Here is a 20552-nt window from a genome sequence, read left to right as displayed (position 1 = left end):
TCACATGTTATTTCTTCTTACCCCTTTCAGGGATGTTTGTGGTTAGTTGCTTAATTGTCCACAACCATTCATGATTGGATATGGCAGGACTGCAGTTTTGATCTGATCTGTTGGTTGTGGAATTTCTTTGCTCTGTCTATTGCATGCTGTTTCCACTGTTTGGCATGCAAGTAGTCCTGGGTTGTAACTTCACCATTTTGGCACCTCAATTTTAGATATAGCAGATGCTGCTCCTGGCACACTCTCCTACACTCCTCATTGAACCAGGGTTGGTCTCCTGGGGGATATGCTGGGCCATGAGGTTACAGATTTTGGTTGAATACAATTCGCTGCTGCTGATGGTCCACAGCACCTCATGGATGCCCAATTTTGAGCTGCTAGATCTGTTCTGAATCTGTCCCATGTGACACAGTGGTAGTGCCACACAACACGATCAAGGGCATATTCAGCGTGGAGATAGGGCTTAGTCTCCACAAGTACTGTGCAGTGATCACTCCTACCAATACTATCATAGACAGATGCATCTGCGACAGATAGATTGGTGAGGACGAGTTCAAGTAGGTTTTTCCCTCCTGTTGGTTCCCTTACCGCCTGCCACAGGTCCAGTCTGGCAGACATGAGACATCATGGGGTCTCGAGTCGATGTTGAAGACTCCCAGGGCAACTCCCTCTCGACTGTATACCACTGTGCTGCCACGTCTGCTGGGTCTATCCTGCCGGTGGGACAGGACACACCCGGGGATAGCGATGGCAGTGTCTGGGACATTGTAATGTTTATGACTGTGTCAGGCTGTTGCTTGACTAGTCTGTGGGACAGCTCTCCCAACTTTGGAATGCTGCAAACCCACCACCCACATAATTCCTCTAAAATATCCCACTTCGGGAACCTGAGAAAACACCTCCCGCCAAATTATGTCAGTCGAGCACCAGGAAATCTGCCGCGGTGGACTACATAAAATTCCCTCCAATATTTCAACTCTGTGACCTTTCAGCAGAAAAGTTAGAGATGTTACAGGTTTTAAATGAGTACAGAGACAGGGAAAGGGGAAGGGGGGGGTGGGGTGGGGGGTGGGCGGAGAACAAAAGGGAAGGTCTGTGATAGGCTGGAAGACAGGAGAGATTAAATGACAAAAGAGATGATGGTGCAGGGTTAAAGGGAGGTCGATAATGGGACATGTAAAGAAAGAAACAATGGGTCCAGAGGAGGTGTAAATGAGAAAATGCCAAGTTATTACCAACAGCTGCCATCCAAAAGAAACAAACAAACCAAGATGGGAGCAGGATTATGATGTGAAATTAAAAACAAGAAATGCTGGAACCACTCAGCAGGTCTGGCAGCATCTGTGGAAAGAGAAGCAGAGTTAACGTTTCGGGTCAGTGACCCTTCTTCGGAACTACCCTACTCCCAATGAAGGGTCACTGACCCGAAACGTTAACTCTGCTTCTCTTTCCACAGATACTGCCAGACCTGCTGAGTGGTTCCAGCATTTCTTGTTTTTATTTCAGATTTCCAGCATCCGCAGTATTTTGCTTTTATGATGTGAAATTGTTGAACTCAGTGTTGCATCCGAAGGGTGTAAAGTGTCTAATTGAAAGCTGAGTTACTGTTCCTCGAGCTTACACTGAACTTCATTAGAACAGTGTTGGAGGCTGAGGACAGAAAGGTCAGAGTGGGAGTGGAATGGAGAATTAAAATGACAGGCGACTGGATGCTCGGGATCATACTTGTGGATTGAATGGAGCAATCACCCAATCTGTGTTTAATCTCCTCGATATAGTGGAGACGACATTCTGAGCGGTGAATACAGTATACTAAATTGAAAAAAGTACAATCACTGTTCCACCTGGAAGGAGTTGAAAATAAAGGAAGACATATCAGAACTACTGGTATGAAAGGTGACATTGTCACAACAGATGCGACGGAGACAGAGAAATTGAGAGAATGAAATAGAGTCCTTCCTGGAAGCAGGGTGTGAGGAAGTGTAGTCGAGGTAGCTGTGGGAGTCGGTGGGCTTATCGTGAATATTATTTGACAGCCTATCGCCAGAAATGGGGACAGAGAAGTCAAGGAAGGGAAGGGAACAGTCAGAGATGTACCCTGTGAAGGTGGGAGAAGGGTGAAGAATTGGAAGCAAAGTTGCTACACCTGCTCTTTTATCTTCTCACTTTACAAGGCCCCAAACACTCCCTCTACATGAAGCAGCAATTTACTGCTACTTCTGTCCATAGCAGCTGTTGGTCATGATTCTGCATTTTCCCTTGAATGCCTCCTCTGCACCCATCTTTTGTTTCTATACCTGTCTCATTATCACTCCCTTGGCTTATACCATCCTCTCTTTTGTCATTTAATCTCTCCTGTCTTCCACCCTATCACAGACCTTCTCTTTTGTTCTTTTCCTCCTCTTCCTGTTTTCCCGGCCTTTGTACTTGCTTAAAATCTGTCACATCTCTAACATTTTCCAGTTCTGATATATCTCATCTACCTGAAACGTTAACTCTGCTTTTCTCTCCACAGATGCTGCCAGACCTGCTGAGTATTTTCAGCATTTTATGTTTTACCTCTGAACTTGTCCAGTAACTTAGCCACTATGCTACGGTTCCCATGCAGAATGCAAACTGCACCACCCCCTGGAAATGTACAAATTTGTGCCTTTAACAATTTTTATTTCCTCTTCATGTTTAGTTTCTTTTACCTCAAAGACTAATGAAACCATCTTCTTCAGTTGTTGTCACAAAATTCACTCTCTTACCACTATCTCCATTTCCCTCCTTGGCCATTCTGCCAGGCCAAACCAGGCTGTTAAATCTTGGCTTTGTGTTTCACATTCAACTGAGCTTTAAACCCACCTTCTTTACCGACAGGATTGCCTCCCACATGGACTACAGTAACTGGTTACTCTCCCTCCCTGCACAATCCTTTCTAATCTATACAATCTGTCCTACCCAAGCAATAACATCCAGGACTGTCACTCTGGACTACAAAAGATTGTGTCAGTTCTTTTTTTTTTATTCATTCATGGGATGTGGGCTTCGCTGACCAGACCAGCATTTATTGCCCATCCCTAATTGCCCGTGAGAAGGTGGCAGTGCGCTTCCTTCTTGTACTGCTGCAGTTCTTGGGATATAGGTACACCCACAGTGCTGTTAGGAAGGGAGTTCCAGGATTTTGACCCAGCAACAGTGAAGGAACAGCAATATAGTTCCAAGTCAGGATGGTTTGTGGCTTGTAGAGGAACTTGCAGGTGGTGGTGTTCCCTTGCATCTGCTGCCCTTGTCCTTCTAGGTGGCAGAGGTCGTGGGTTTGGAAGGTGCTGTTGAAGGAGCCTTGGTGCGTTGCTGCAGTGCATCTTGTAGATGGTACACACTGCTGCCACTGTGCGTTGGTGGTGGAGGGAGTGAATGTTTGTAGATGGGGTGCCAATCAAGCAGGCTGCTTTGTTCTGGATGGTGTCAAGTTTCTTGAGTGTTGTTGGAGCTGCACCCATCCAGGCAAGTGGAGAGTATTCCATCACACTCCTGACTTTTGCCTTGTAGACAGTGGACAAGCTTTCAGGAGTCATGAGGTGAGTTACTCACTGCAGGATTCCTAGCTTCTGACCTGCTCTTGTAGCCACAGTATATATATGGCTACTCCAGTTCAGTTTCTGGTCAATGGTAGCCTCTAGGATGTTGATAATGTGGGATTCAGTGATTGTAATGCCATTGAATGTAAAGGGGAGATGGTTAGATTCTCTCTTGTTGATGATGGTCATTGCCTGGCAGGTTCTGGAGCACAGGTTATATATTAATGACCTAGATCTTAGTGTACAGGGCACAATTTCAAAGTTTGTGGATGATATGAAATTTGGAAGCATTGTGAACTGTGGGGAGAGTAGTGTAGAACTACAAAAGGGCATAGAGAAGTTGTTGGAATGGGCAGACAAGTGGCAGATGAAGTTCAATGCAGAGAAATATGAAATGATTCATTTTGGTTGGAAGAACATGGGGAGACAATATAAAATAAAGGGTTCAATTCTAAAGTGGGTGCAGGAGCAAAAGGACCTGGATGTATATATGCATACGTATTGCAGATGGTAGGACAGGTTGAGAGAGCATACTGTATCCTGGCATTCATTAAGAGAGGCATAGAGTACAACAGCAAGGAAGTTTTGTTTAATTTGTATCAGACACCAGTTCGGCTTTAGCTGGTGTATTGCATCCAGTTCTGGGTGCCTCACTTTAGGAAAGATGTGAGAGCATTGAAGAGAGTACAGAAAAGATTCACGAGAATGGTTCCATGGATGAGGAAATTCAGTTATAAAGGTAGATTGGAGAAGTTAGGACTTTTGTCTTTGGAGAGGAGAAAGCTGAGAAGTGATTTGATGGAGGTTTTCAAAATCATGAGGGGTTTGGACAGAGCAGAAAGAGAGAAACTGTTCCCACTCGTGTTGGATCGAGAACAGATAAGAGAAGCAAAAGTGACATGAGGAAAACCTTTTTCACACAGTGAGTGGTTAAGGTCTGGAATGCGCTGCCAGAGAACGGTGGTGGAGGCAGGTTCAATTGAAGCATTCAAAAGGGAATTAGACAGTTGTATGAGAAGGAAGAATGTGCAGGGTTATGGAGAGAAGGTAGGGGAATGGGACTGAGGGAATTGGTCTCCCGGTGAGCTGGTGCAGGTACAATGGGCTGAATGGCCTCCTTCTGCACTGTAACAATTCTGTGATTCTGTGAGGTTATGAGAAATGCACCATGGCAATACTGTGGATAGGTGAGCTAGATGGGCTGAAAGTCCTCTACGGCCTGAAACTGTCACTATGTTACCCTTATGTAACTTGCATTTGACAGAGGAAAACCTTCCAAAGCATTTCACAGAGGTGAGTTTGTACAACTCCACTCGACAAGCTACGGATATGAATATAATCCCACACATGAGAACTATTTTTTACTGTGAAAACAGTCTTTTTGAAATAACGTGTTAATATTTTTTATGTGTTTGCTCATTAGGCAAAGGAAATTCTTAAAGAATTTCTAAATCAGAAGATGACTGAAATTGAATGCATTCGAATGTTGGATCAGAGCCTCACAGAACAAGAGAGGAAACAGGAAGGCAAGTTGTTTTCTGCAAAACCTTTAATTTCATTGACCAGGAATTTCCTCAGAGCTGTTCACACTCAGCAACCATAACTTTGCCGGAAGTTTAGTTTAGTTTAGAGATACAGCACTGAAACAGGCCCTTCGGCCCACCGAGTCTGTGCCGACCATTAACCACCCATTTATACTAATCCTACGCTAATCCCATATTCCTACCACATCCCCACCTGTCCCTATATTTCCCTACCACCTACCTATACTAGGGGCAATTTATAATGGCCAATTTACCTACCAACCTGCAAGTCTTTTGGCATGTGGGAGGAAACCGGAGCACCCGGAGAAAACCCACGCAGACACAGGGAGAACTTGCAAACTCCACACAGGCAGTTCCCAGAATTGAACCCGGGTCGCTGGAGCTTGAACTTATCCCGGTTGCATGTCCATGTGTCACGGTGCTGTTGGTTCTTTGTCCAGTTCAAATAAGCTCTATAAAGAGTCAGAAGAAAACTTCACCTCCAGGTGTGCACCCTCATCACTCTGACAAGAATTCTACAATTGTACTAATGGAATATGCAGCATTTACCATCACAGCTGGATCAAGCCTTCAGTTTAGTGTCTATTCCTGGCTGACAGTCAAAAAGTGTAGGGTTCAAACCCCACTCCAGACAGTCCAGAACACCAATTCTAAATCCAGAACGGTGCTTGCATCTGGTGTATAATAACATAAGAAATAGGAGCAGGAGTAGGCCATAAGGCCCCTCGAACCTGCTCTGCCATTCAATATGATCATGGCTGATCTGATCTTGGCTTCAACTCCACTTTCCTACCTGTTCCCCAAAGCCCTCAACTCCCCTATTGTTCAAAAATCTCTCTATCTCAGCCTAGAATATTTTCAATGATGGACACCACTTGGGAGGAAGCACTGAGAGTAACAAGTGTACAGAATATACTCTGGGTGGGGGATCTCTTTGCCCATCCATCAGCAGGATGCTAATATAGAAGAGAATACAAAGGTCTTCTATAGGCATATTAACAGCAAAATAGATGTCAGGAGTGGTGGGGCTGATTCGGGAGCAAATTGAAGATCTACTAGTAGAGGCACAAGGCATGGCTGAAGTGCTAAATGAATACTTTGCATCGGTGTTTACCAAGAAGACTTTGCCAAAGCTATGGTAACTGTGAAGGTTGCTGGGATACTGGATGAGATAAAAACAGATAAAGAGGAGATACTAGAAAGGCTGGTGGTATTTAAAGTAGATTGTCCGGTTGGGATGTATTCTAAGATACTGAGGGTAGAAACTGCGGAGGTTCTACAATCCTCCTTGGGTACAGTGCTGGTGCCAAAGGACTGTAGGATTGCAAATACTGAAACCCTTGTTCAAAAAGGGGACAAGGATAAGCCTGGCAATTACAGGCCAGTCAGTTAAACGTCAGTGGTGGAGAATCTTTTAGAAAAAACAATTGGGGAGAAAATTAAACAGCCACTTGGACAATCATAGAGTAATAAATGAGAGCCAGCATGGATTTGTTACAGGAACCATTGACTAACTATTGAGTTTTTTCATGAGGTAAATAACAGAGAGGGTGGACGAGGGCAGTACAACCGATATGTAAATGAACGATCAAAACAATAGTTGAGAAAGTACCACATATTAGGCTGGTTAGCAAAATTTATGTCCATGGGATAAAAGGGGCAGTAGCAGTATGGATACAAAATTGGCTATGGGATAGCAAACAGAGAGTTGTGGTGAATGGTTGTTTTTCCGCCTGGAGGGAGGGAGATAGTGGTGATCTCTAAGGTTCAGTGCTAAGAATGCTGGTGTTTTTCATATACATTAATGACTTGGACTCAGGTGTACAGTGCACAATTTCAAAATTTTCAGATGATGCAAAACTTGGAAGTATAGTAAATAGTAAGAAAGATAGTAATAGACTTCAGGGGGATATAGACAGGCTGGTGGAATGGGCAGAAAAATGGCAGATGAATTTCAATGCAGAAAAGTGTGAGGTGATGTATATTTGAAGTGAGAATGAGGAGAGAAGACACAAACTAAATGGTACAATTTTTAAAGAGGTGTAAGAACGGAGAAACATGGGGGTGTTTGTATACAAAGGTTAACAAAGCAAATGGAATCCTGGGCTTTATAAATAGAGGCATAGCATACAAAAGCCAGGAAGTTATGCTAAACCTACGTAAAACTCTGTCCCCAGCTGGAGTTCTTGAATTCTTGCGTTGTAGGAAAGTGGAGTTAAGTCCACAATCAGATCAACCATGATCCTATCGAATGGTGGACAGGGCTTTAGGGGCCGAATGGCCTACTCCTGCTCCGAATTGTTGTGTTCGTATATTGTGACCAATTCTGGGCACCAGACTTTAGGAAGGATGTGAAGAAGGGACAGAAAGAGATTTACTAGAATGGTTCCAAGGATGAGGGATTACTGTTTCATGGTTAGACTGGAGAAGCTTGAGTTGTTGGCTTTCGAGCAGAGAACACAAAGCGGAGTTTTGGTAGAGGTGTTTACTCTATCTAAACCCTTCATGATTTTAAAGAGAAAATGTGTCCCATGGCTGAAGGATCAATAACCAGAGAGCACAGATTGACAAGAAGCTGAGGTGACAGGAGGGAAAATTTTGCTTTTTTACAAATGCTGCGAGTGGTTTGGATTTGGAATGCACTGCCTGATAGGATGGTGGAGGCAGATTCAATTGAAGCTTTCAAAAGGGAATTGGATAAATTCTTGAAGGAGAAAAAAATTGCAGGGCTATGGGGAAAGAGTGGGGGAGCATGAGACTAACCGGATTGCTCTGTGAAAGAGCCAGCACAGACTCAATGGGTCAAATGGCCTCCTTCTGTGCTGTACTATTCCGATTTTATGATTTTTATCACTTGATATTAGCATTATTGACTGAGTTTGCTGAGTCTGGAAGGTCGTAGGTCACAGACTGGGCCTGCGACATGAGGTGACTGAACCAACGCGAGGGAATAACCTGCTTGACCTCAACCTCACCAATCTACCTGTCACAGATACTTCTGTCCCTGACAGTATTAATAGGAGTGACCACTATACAGTCTCTGGGGAGACCTAGTCCTGTCTTCACACTGATGCTACTGTCATGATCTACAGTGTGGCACTACCACTGTGCTAAATGGGACAGATTAAGAACAGATCAAGTAGCTCGAAACTGGGCTTCCATGAGGCCTTGTGGGTCCACCATAATCTGTTACATCATGGCCTCAATCCTCCATCACCATCAAGGCAGTTGTCCAGCCCTGGTTCAATGAGGAGTGTAGAAGAGTATGCCAGGAGCTGCACTAAGCAATCCTGAAAATAAGATGCCAAACTGGTGAAGCTATAACACAAAACTACAAACAAGCTGAACAGTGGATGCAGCAACTATAGACAGAGAGTAGTGACCCCATCAACTAATGGATCTTATCAAAAGTCTGCAGTCCTGCCACATCCAATAGCAGATGGTGGTGGACAATCATGCAACTAGTGAGCATTGCACTTTTGGAAGAATGTAAAGGTCTCGGAGAGGATGCAGAAGAGATTTACTAGAATGGGACTGGAGTGAAAGACTTCAGTTTTAAGGAGAAACTGGAGAGGCTAGAGTAGTTCTCCTTTAAACAGGAAGAGTTAAGGGGAGATTGAATAGAGGTCTTCAAAATCATGAAAGGTTTTGATAAGATTCCACCAAGTGTGTCCTTACTTATTCTTATCAACCACATAGAAGTGGCTTTGGAGGCGGGGAGCATTTTAGAAAGATTCACGCCGGGTCGTCAACCCAACCTGATCCCACTTCCGAGTGTTCTTGCTGGAGGCGGGATCATACTGGCACTGACTACCTGCCTGGCAGTGGCAGATAGCCAATTAGTGGCAAATTAAGTGGCCACTTGGGGGCACCGGAATGTTCCCAATGGTGGACAGGCTTCCCTGTTGAGGCCGAAGCCAGGCAGATGGGTAGTGGCAGCCTCCTGGGAGCAGGACTGGGTTGGGGGTTACCAGCAGGTTGTCCTTTAATTCCTTCCCCCAAGCCCTTCCCCTCTGCCACCCCCCTCCCTCCCATCACCCCAAGAACCATGGGTGCCAGAGAGCCATAGTTGTGGCCACAGACCATCCTCTTTTTAAATCTCTTTCACAGGATGTGAGCATCGCTGGCTAGGCCAGCATTTATTGCCCATCCCTAATTGCCTTTGAGAAGGTCGGGGTGAGCTGCCTTCTGGAACTGCTACAGTCCACAGTGCTGTTCGGAAGGTTTTTGATCCAGCGACAGTGAAGGAATGGCAATGTAGTTCTAAGTCAGGATGGTGTCAGACCTTGAGGGGAACTTGCAGATGGTGGTGTTCGCATGCATCTGCTGCCCTTGTCCTTCTAGATGGTAGCGGTCATACAGGTTTGGAAGGTGCTGTCAAAGGAGCCTTGGCAAGTTGCTACAGTGCATCTTGTAGATGGTACACACTGCTGCCACAATGCATCAGTGTGAATGTTGAAGGTGGTGAATGGGGTGCCAATCAAGCTAGCTGCTTTGTCCTGGATGGTGTTGAGCTTCTTGAGTGTTGTTGGAGCTGCACCCATCCAGGCAAGTGGACTGTGTTCCATCATACTCCTGAATTGTGTCTTGTAGATGGTGGACAGGCTTTGAGAAGTCAGGAGTAGAGTTACCTGCTGCAGAATTCCTTGTCTCTGACCTGCTCTTGTAGCCACAGTATTTATGTGGCTGGTCCAGTTCAGTTTCAGTTTAATGGTAACCACCAGGATGTTGATAGTGTGTAATTCAGCAATGGTAATGCCATTGAAAATCAAGGGGAGGTGGTTAGATTCTGCCTTGTTTGAGTTGGTCATTGCCTGGCACTTGTGCGGCATGAATATTACTTGCCATTTATCAGACCAAGCTGGGATGTTGTCCAGGTCTTGCTGCATCTGGACACCGATTGTTTCAGTATCTGAGGAGTCGCGAATGGTGCTGAACATTGTGCAATCATCAGCGAACATCCCCACCTCTGACCTTATGATGGAAGGAAGGTCACTGATGAAGCAGTTGAAAATGGTTGGGCCTAGGACACTATCCTGAGGAACTCCTGCAGTGATATCCTGGGACTGAGGTGATAGACCTCCAACAACCAAAACCATCTTCCTTTGCACTAGGTATGATTCCAACCAGTGGAGAGTTTTCCCCTCTGATTCCCATTAACTCCAGTTTTGCCAAGCTCCTTGATGCCATACTCAGTCAAATGCTGCCTTGATGTCAAGGGCAGTAACTCACCTCACCTCTTGAGTTCAGCTCTTTTGTCCATGTTTGAACCAAGGCTGTAATGAGGTCAGGAGCTGAGTGGCCCTGGCGAAACCCAAACTGAGCGTCACTGAGCAGGTTATTGCTGAGCAAGTGCCGCTTGATGGCACTGTTGATGACACCTTCCATCACTTTACAGATGATCGAGAGTAGACTGATGGGATGGTAATCGGCCGGGTTGGAGTTGTCCTGCTTTTTGGGCGCAGGACATACCTGGGCAATTTCCACATTGTCGGGTAGATGCCAGTGTTGTAGCTGTACTGGAACAGCTTGGCTAGGGGCACCGCTGGTTCTGGAGCACAGGTCTTCAGTACTATTTCCGGAATGTTGTCAGGGCCTATAGCTTTTGCAGTATCCAGTGCCTTCAGCCATTTCTTGATATCACGTGGAGTGAATCAGATTGGCCAAAGACTGGCATTTGTGATACTGGGGACCTCAGGAGAGGGCTGAGATGGATCATCCACTTGGCACTTCTAGCTGAAGATTGTTGCAAATGCTTCAGCCTCATCTTTCGCACTGATGTGCTGGGCTCCCCTATCATTGAGGATGGAGATGTTTGTGGAGCCTCCTCCTCCAGTTAGTTGTTTAATTGTCCACAACCATTCACGACTGGATGTGGCAGGACTGCAGAGCTTAGATCTGATTTGTTGGTTATGGGATCGCTTAGTCTTGTCTATTGCATGCTGTTTGGCATGCAAGTAGTCCTGTAGTGTAGCTTCACCAGGTTGACACCTCATTTTGACGCATGCCTTGTCTTGCTGCACTCTTCATTGAACCAGGATTGGTCTCCTGGCTTGATGGTAATGGTAGAGTGGAGGATATGCTGGGCCATGATGTTACAAATTGTAAGTGAGTACAATTCTGCAGTTGATGATGGTCCATAGCACCTCATAGATGCCCAGTTTTGCATTGCTAGATCTGTTCAAAATCTATGCCATTTAGCACAGTGATAGTGCCACACAACACAATGGAGGTTATTTTCAATGTGAAGACAGGACCTCGTTGCCACAAGGACTGTGCGGTGGTCACTCCTACCAATACTGTCATGGACAGGTGCATTTGTGGCAGGCAGATTGGTGGGGATGAGGTCAAGTATGTTTTTCCCTCTTGTTGGTGCCCTCACCACCTGCCACAGATATGTCTTTTGGACTCAGCCAGCTTGATAAGTAGTGGTGCTACCAAGCCACTCTTGGTGATGGACATTGAAGTCCCCCACCCAGAGTGCATTCTGTGCTGTGCCCTTGCTACCCTTAATGCTTCTTCCAATTGGTGTTCAAAATGGAGGAGCACTGATTCATCAGCTGAGGGATGGCAGTAGGCGGTAATCAGCAGGAGGTTTCCTTGCCCAAGTTTGACCTGATGGCATGAGACGTCATGGGGTCTGGAGTTAATTTTGAGGACTCCGAGGGGAACTCCCTCCCTACTTTAGACCACTGTACCGCCACCTCTGGTGGGCCTGTCCTGCTGGTGGTTCAAAACATACCCAGGGATGGTGATGGTGGTGACCGGGGCATTGTCTGGAAGGTATGATTCAGTTAGTATGACTATGTCAGGCTGTTGCTTGATTAGTCTGTGGGACAGCTCTCCCAACATCGGCACAAGCTCCCAGATGTTAATAAGGAGGACACGGCAGGGTTGACAGAGCTGGGTGTTTCCCTTGCCTAGTTCGATGCCGGGTGGTCCGTTCGTTTTCATTCCTTCTTTTAGGCCTTTCTCCAGCAGTTAGATAAAACTGAATGGCTTGCTCAGCCATTTCAGAGGTCATTTAAGAGTCAACCACATTTCTGTGGATCTGGAGTCACATGTAGGCCAGACCAGGTAAGGATGGCAGATTTTATTAGAGAAGCAGATGGGTTTTTACATCAATCAGCAATGGTTTCATGGTCACCATTACTAAGATTAGTTTTTTTTTCTAAATTCCAGGGTTATTAATTGAATTTAAATTCCATCAGCTGCCATGGTGGGATTCGAACTCATGCCCCCAGAGCATTGGCCTAGGCCTCTGGATTGCTAGTCCAATGACATTACCACTGATTCACCGGTGGAGAGGTATCCTCTCCACAGTGATGGCCTGGCAGCTGTGGGCATACTGTATTTTTAAACATTCAATAGTCTTCAGAGGGTGCCTCCATTTTGAGGCACCCTCGCAGTCCCCCCCTCCAACAGTGAGGCTGTTGGCCACCCACAGATGGATGCTCCCATTGGCCCTCGCGCTTGTCAAACCTGCCCACTGTCCTTCATTGGATGGGGCTCCCAGAGGTGGTCTGTAAATTGGCAGATCGTGCAGGTGGGTGAACATCAGAAACCATTGTAGTCGGGGCCTGGAAATGGCCCCATCCCTCATTTAAAACTAAGGGGGTAAGATTCTGCCCACTGCTTCAACTGGCAGGAGGACTGATAACCAGAGGACACAGACTCAAGATAATTAGCAAAAGAAGCTTTCCTTTAACGAAAATTGATATAATCTGGGACGCACAGTCTGAAAGTGGGTGGAAGCAGTTTGAACATTAACTTTCAAAAGGAAATAGAGTTGAAAAGGAAAAATTTGCAGAGCTGTGGAGAGAAAGCAGGAGAATGGGACTAATTGGATAGCTCTTTCAAAGAGCCAGCACAGGCACAATGGGCCGAATGTCCTGCTTCTGTGCTGTAAGATTCAATGATAAAGGATGACCAGCACTTGGTCAAATAGATGAGTGACTTTAGAGGCTTTTATTGGTGGGAAGAGCTGGAGAGATTTAGGAAGAGAGTTCTCAAATCTCTGATTGAGAGCTGGAGGCTCTGCTATTTCAACCCGAATACAAGGGAATGGGCAGCGAAACTGAGCATTCTGGAGAGATATAAAGCTGGATATTGCAGAGGCTGTGTGAAGTAAGGTCATGAAGGGTTTAACAGAAGCGGACAAGGATTTTGAATCTATGTGTTTGGTGTTGGTGTTTCGATATATATCAGTGAAATAATCAATGTGGGGGATTTACTGCAAGACAGTGGCAATGTTTTGGACAAGTTGGGTAATTGAGATGGATGATGGGAGGTCGGTAAGGGCAGCATCAGATTAGTTAAATCTGGAAATGACTAAATCATCAATTAGGATTTCAGCAGCAGAAGGGTAGAGGTAGGGAGGGTCAGGGCAGGCAACATTACTGAGGGGCAAGTAAGAACCCCAGTGATGGATAGGACGTAGCCAGCGAGGGGGGATGGAATGAGTTCCAAAGGAGCTGGGGCAGAGGAGAATGGAGTTATTTTTTCCAAAGTTAAGCTGAAGGAAACTAAGATTCATCCAAGACAAACAGACGGAAAAATATTAAAATACAGACAAACAATATCACTGGATCACTGGGTCAAATTTCCTCTAAGTCTCCTTCCTGTCCTAGCCTGAACTTATTTATTTTTCTAATTTCTCTCCTATCTCCCCTCATGCCCTCTCCGAGCTCATCTGGTACATGGATCCACCTCCTGCTCCCTCAACCCTATTCCCACTAAACTACTGACCACCCAACTTCCCCTCCTAGTCCCTATGATGGCTGACATTGTAACTGTTCTGTCTCTTCGGGTACTGTCCCTCTTTTTCCTTTAAATCTTCAAATCACTCCTCTCCTCAAAAACATTAACCCTTAAACCCTCCTTCCTTGCAAACCAACGCCCCATCTCCAACCTCCTTTTCCTCTCTGAAGTCCTTGGACACGTTATCTCCTCCCAAATTCCTGGCCATCTTTCCCAGAACTCCAAGTTTGAATCCCTCCAATCAAATTTCTGCCCCATGCCACAATTCTGCAACAGCTCTCATCAAAGTCACAGATGACATCTTATGTGACTGTAACAAAAGTAAACTATTCCTCCTTGTCCTTCTTGACCTATCTCCAGCCTTTGACACAGTTGATTAGACCATCCTCCTCCACTATCGTCCAGCTGCGTGGAACGACATTCACCAGGTTCCATTCTTATCTATCCAATCATAGCCAGATAATCACCATCATTGTTATCTCTTCCTGCTCCTGCACCATTACCTCTGCTGTTGCCCAAGGATCTATCCTTGGATCCCTCCTATTCCTCAAATCTATGCTGCCTCTCGCCGACATCATCCTGTCAGTTTCTACATGTACACTGACAACACCCAGCTCTACCTCACCACCACCTCTCTTGACGTCTCCACTGTCTCTAATTTGTTAGACTGCTCATTCAATATCCAGTACTGGATGAGCAGAAATTTCCTCCGATTAAATATTGGGGAGATTGAAGCCATTGTCCTCAGTACCTGCCACCAAATTTGTTCCATTGCCATCAATTCCATCTGGCAACTGTTTCAGGCTGAACCACACAGTTTGCAACCTTGGTGTCATATTTGGCCTCAAGATGAGCTTCCGACAACATATCTGTGAAGTTACTAAGACCGCCTATTTCCAACTCCATAACATTGCCCTTCTCCACTCCTGCCTCAGCTCATCTGCTGCTAAAACCCTCATCCATGCCTTTGTTACCTCTGGACTTGACTAATCCAACACACTCCTGGCCAGCCTCCCAAATTCTACCCTCTGTAAACTTGACACCATTCAAAACAGTGCTGCCCAGGTCATAACTTGCACCAAGTCCCGTTCCCCCATCATCCCCTGTGCTTGCTGACCTACATTGGCTCCCAGTTAAACAATGCCTTGATTTTAAAATTCTCATCCTTGTATTCAAATCCCTCTGTGGCCTCACCCTTCCGCTCTGTAAGTGCCTCCAGCCCCACAACCCTCCAAAGTATCTGCACTCCTCCAATTCTGCTCGCTTGAGCATCCCTGATTTTAATCGCTCCACCTTTGGCAGCTGTGCCTTCAGCTGCCTGGGCCCTAAGCTCTGGAATTCCCTCCCTAAACCTCTCCACTTCACTTCCGTACTTTAAGATGCTCCTTAAAACCCATCTCTTTAACCAAACTGGTCACCTGTCACCAGTCCTAATACCTCCTTATGTGGTTCGATGTCATAACATAATGCCTCTGTGAATGTTTTATTCAGTTAAAGGCACTATATAAATACAAAAAGTTGTTGTTCCCTAATTGATTGATTAATATGATTCATCTATAAATCACAAACAAAAAGACAAGATTATAGATGACTGAGATAATATTGGGAAGCATTAAGGAAATTAAAACTATTGAGGAACAAAGAGAGTGTGAATAGCTCATGCAGTGAGAGACTCACTGAAAGAAAAGATGAGGAAAACTAAAACAGAAAAGAGTTAGAGAGGGAATGGGAGGGAGAGTTTAAACAGCAATGAAATACATGGGTGTTCTCGCCTTTGTGACTCCAGTCCCACTCCAGCTTAGTTGTCTAATTAACAGCTCTTTGAAGTGGCCAAGCAAACCAAGCTACTCAGTTGTATTAAACCACTGAAAACCGTGAGCACCTTATCAGGACAACTAGGGATGGGCAACAAATGCTGAATTCCCAGTGACACCAACATCCCAAGACCAAATTAGATTTAAAGTTTATCTGTGTGTGTGATTAGATGACTAATTACAATCAGAGTTTGTGTTACAATGCTGATCCACAAAAAGAATTCTTTCACAGGTCACCTTCACCAATTGGAAGCAACATGTCATCAGCACATAACTTAGATTTAAATAAGTTGTAATTAATGATAACAATGTCATTAAAAATCCTCAGTGATTAACATTTCTAATTATTGCAGCTGAGAAAGATAAACAAACCTTGATGGAGCTACAAAAGGCTGCAATGGAGCTACAGATGCAAATGATGAAAGAGAACATGGAAACTATGACCAAAAGCAACAACGACAATATGAAAAGATTTATGGAAATGATGAGGGTGGAACGAGAAGAAGAAAGAAAAGAAGCAGAGAGAATTGCAGAATTGAAAAATCAAGAGCTAAGGTCGATTATGGCAGAAAATTCTAAACCTTTCTGTGTTATAAGCTAAAGAAACAAGGACAGATCTCCGTGGCGGGAGTGGGGGCCAGAAGATGGTTCCAGCAGTGGCCGCCACAGAGCCTGATGCCAAGAGGGCCAGGCCTGATCTTCCTGACAGCGGCGACACTCCGATACACCCACCCCACCCCCCCCCCCCGCCCCCCACCACGCCACTGGGTGACGGGACCTAGATTAAAATTTTCAAATGAACACATTGCATACATTTAACTAAAACTAAAAACAATCTTACCATTAGGCTGTGATCTTCTGAGCGGCGGCCGGCACTCACACGCTTTCACTTACTCGTCTGGGGAAAGCAGGCGCAACAGTCACGGGTCGGCAGTGTGTTTGTACATGGACACTAGTGTCCGTGATAAAAATTTTGAGGTCCGTGACTGGCTTCTTCTTTCCAGACAGGTCTGACTTTTTAAAAAAAATCACAACCGTCAGTTTCACAGCTGACAGATGCTGGGAGCAGGAACAATGGCTTCCAAACTCGGAACAAGTTTGGGGCTTACCAGCAGTTTCTGATTTTTTTTAAAAGTCCACCAAAAGACAGGGAGGGAGAGATTGGGAGATGGATGGACACAGAGGAGAGAGGGTGAGAGATGGACACAGAGAGGGGATAGGGATTGGCACAGAGAGGAAGAGAGAGAGCGAGAAGGGAAAGAAAGATATCAAGATCACTCCTGAGAGATGGACATCTGTCCGGATTCTCCACATCGCTACATCATGTGTACAGGCAGACATTGACTACTTGTGCAAACAATAATAATGTCAGGAATCTCACGAAATAGGAAAAAATGTTTTTTTAAATCGGACTGTGTTTTGATGCCATGAATCACAGAATCGTTACAGTGCAGAAGGAGGCCATTCAGCCCATCGTGTCTACACTGGCTCTCTGAAAGAGCAATTCCCTCAATTCCATTCCCCTGCCTTCTCCCCATAACCCTGCACATTCTTCCTTCTCATATAACTGTCTAATTCCCTCTTGAATGCTTCAATTGAACCTGCCTCCACCACACTCTCAGGCAGCGCATTCCAGACCTTAACCACTCGCTGCGTGAAAAAGATTTTCCTCATGTCACTTTTGCTTCTCTTACCAAATATTTTAAATCTGTGCCCTCTCGTTCTTGATCCTTTCTTCAGTGGGAACAGTTTCTCTCTATCTACTCTGTCCAGACCCCTCATGATTTTGAATACCTCTATCAAATCACCTCTCAGCCTTCTCTTCTCCAAGGAAAACAGTCCTAACTTCTCCAATCTATCTTCATAACTGAAATTCCTCATTCCTGGAACAATTCTCACAAATCTTTTCTGTACTCTCTCCAATGCCCTCATGTTTCCTCAAGTGCGGCGCCCAGAACTGGACACAATACTCCAGCTGAGGCCAAACTAGTGTCTTATACAAGTTCAACATAACTTCCTTGCTCTTGTGCTCTATGCTCCTATTAATAAAGCCCAGAATACTGTATGCTTTATTAACCGCTCTCTCAACCTGTTCTGCCACCTTCAATGACATACACCTTGGTCCCTCTGCTCTTGCACCCCTTATAGAATTGTACCCTTTATTCTATAATGTTTCTCCATGTTCTTCCTACCAACTTAATCACCTCACATTTCTCTGCATTGAACTTCATCTGCCATCTGTCTGCCCATTCCGCCAACTTGTCTATGTCCTTTTGAGGTTCTACACAACCCTCCTCACAGTTCACAATGCTTCCAAGTTTTGTATCATCTGTAAACTTTGAAATTGTGCCCTGTACACCAAGGTCTAGGTCATTAATATATATCAGGAAAAGCAAGGGTCCCAACACTGATCCCTGGGGAACTCCACTACAAACCTTTGTTCAGCCTGAAAAACATCCATTAACCACTACTCTTTGTTTCCTGTCACTCAGTCAATTTCGAATCCTTGTTGCTACCATCCCTTTTATTCCATGAGCTACAGGTTTTCTCAAGTCTGTTGTGTGGCACTGTATCAAACACCTTTGGAAAGTCCATGTACACCACATCAACAGCATTGCCCTCATCAACCCTTTCTGTTACCTCGTCAAAAAACTCCAGCAAGTTAGTCAGGTTGGCTATACACTTTAAATGCAAATTAATTGCCCCCATGTCTGTGGCTGAGTCACTAATTTTGTCAGATGTCCTCAGTGCAACATGTTGGTGCCTTTCCCTGGCTGCTGTGGTGGGGAAGGGGGAAACGTAAGATTTTTAGCGTGGGGGGTGGGGGTGATGGGGTCAATTTTTCTTCATTCTTGTAGAGGATGGTAGGTAGGGGTGACCTCTGCACTTTGTTCTGTTTTTGGGAGGGGAGATCAAGTGTGGAAAGTAAGTTTTTTTTGAGGTGGAGAGGGCAAATAATTAACTTTATTGGCATTGGGGGGTGGGAAAGGGTTGGCAAATTTTTGATCGGAACAGTTGGGGGGGGGGGGGAGGTGGCGGTAACCTTAAAAATATAGATTAGCCGGCTGCCCTTAAATTTGGCACCAGGGTCTGTGCACAGGCAGCTGGTGCCAATGCCAGTGTCGGGGAGCCCGCCACCTCCACATGACTGGGGGGGGCTTGGCCTGACTGGCATATTATTGTGGGCCGCCAAAGATTGCAGCAGCATGGTAGCGCACGGCCCGCACATGCGAGCCACCATTTCTTTTGCCCGCCGCCGATCCCAGTGGTAAATGCATAAAATCCAGCCCAAGGGGTGGGCAAAGTAAACAAAACTTTACTCATGTGTAAAATTAGTTTATGGATTAATATTTCATTTGAAAATTTTAGTCAGTAAAACAATATCTGTCTGATAGATCAGGATCCTGGAACATTTTTTCTCAAATCACTTTATAATTTCTTTTTCTAAATGCACTCCCTTATCTCTCACAAAAGGCCCATTAACTGAACAATGTAAGAATGGGCTAGGGCTAAACTGCAAACTTCAACTTCATAGTAATTATTAATCACAGGGCCAAAGATATCCTTGTAACATGAGGAGACAGTGTCAAATCCAACCCATTAATGAGCATCCGTAACCTGAGTGCTCCATAAGCATTGTATCTCGTCATCCTGAGATTGTGAAAGGCACTATATAAATGCAAGTCTTTCTTTTTCATTGTTGTTGAACTGTGGAAAAGGCCAGTCAGCCTGCCACTTCCAAATGAGACAAAGTGACAGCAAACTTGCCGCAAGGTTTCAATTTGCTTGGCACCAGATCCAGGCCCATTCACACAGGTCTTCAGGAATTGGAAATATTATCACTATTCGTCATCACAGCTGTCACCACATCAGACAGAAGGTTAAATAAAATTAAACCATTAATTCTTCCCGACAAAAAATACATTTGGAGTGTTTATTTGAGGATAAATTATAGTTCGGTAAAAATGGAGAATAAAAATCTCCTATTCATGTAACCATGGCAATCCTGTATCCATGTGTAATCATATTAATTAGCATGATTACACAATCCAGGGTGGATTTGTAATGAAATTCTACTTGTTATATTTGAATTGTATCACACAACTAATTGTTGTAATTTTAGTACTTTACAAAATACAGCTCTGTGTTCCCGCTCTTGCTATGCTGTCTTTGTTTCTGATTAATAAAGCCTGGAATTGATAAATGTGCCGGTGTTTTGAGAGTTTTGGCTGCACACAGACACCATACTGTTACAATGACCATATCTACTGTAATATTTCAGGGTGAAAATTAGTCATGAGCTGTTTTCAGATTCACAACCAGCAATGTGCCAACTGGGAGGCCCGAGACCAACCTGAAATATCTCTTCAGGCCTAGGGCAGGAGGGATCTGTACAAGTTAACTCGTGCTGTGGGGGAGGGTGAAATTAATTTGGCAGTTGGGAGGGGCACCATCGTAAACCATCAGAGCAAAGGTATAAGATGTACAAAGAACTGAGAGGCAAACAGCATTAGAAAAAATAGTAGTTCAAAAATAGGAAGGAGCCAATTGGGGAGGTGGGCGGAAATTGAGGCAGATTAAGATGAAAAGAGTGCACTTACTGGGCAGAATTTTGTGCAGGCAGTGGGGGTCTTGACACTGGGCCAGGAAAGCGAGGGGAATCCTGCCTCAGACAGTCGGGGACCCCGGCTCTATTTAACAGCACTGACAAATTAACTGCCTGGTGCCAGGGTGCCCATCCCAAAGCTTCCAGTCAGAGAGCTGGCACATCAACAGTCTCAGGAGCACCACCGGGAGCAGTGGCCACACATGGTCACTCAATGGGCTGCATTTTACAGACATCCCGACATCAGGGGTTGTGTTGGGGGTGG

General features: G+C 45.1%; 1 protein-coding gene across 1 annotated transcript in view; it reads left to right on the top strand.

Annotated features, from left to right (window-relative positions):
* LOC137376647 (guanylate-binding protein 2-like) overlaps window positions 1–18655 on the top strand; it is an 81966-nt gene extending 63311 nt beyond the window's left edge. The window contains exons 9-10 of the mRNA XM_068045604.1: window positions 4987–5089; window positions 16035–18655. Of these exons, the coding sequence (XP_067901705.1) occupies window positions 4987–5089; window positions 16035–16282 (351 nt within the window). The 3' untranslated portion in view covers window positions 16283–18655. The remainder of the gene's footprint in view (window positions 1–4986; window positions 5090–16034) is intronic.
* Window positions 18656–20552: the final 1897 nt, after the last annotated feature.

The sequence above is a fragment of the Heterodontus francisci genome, chromosome 13 (genome assembly GCF_036365525.1).
Source record: "Heterodontus francisci isolate sHetFra1 chromosome 13, sHetFra1.hap1, whole genome shotgun sequence".
In the NCBI taxonomy this organism is placed as follows: Eukaryota; Metazoa; Chordata; class Chondrichthyes; order Heterodontiformes; family Heterodontidae; genus Heterodontus; species Heterodontus francisci.
This window is presented reverse-complemented; position numbering and strand designations above follow the sequence as displayed.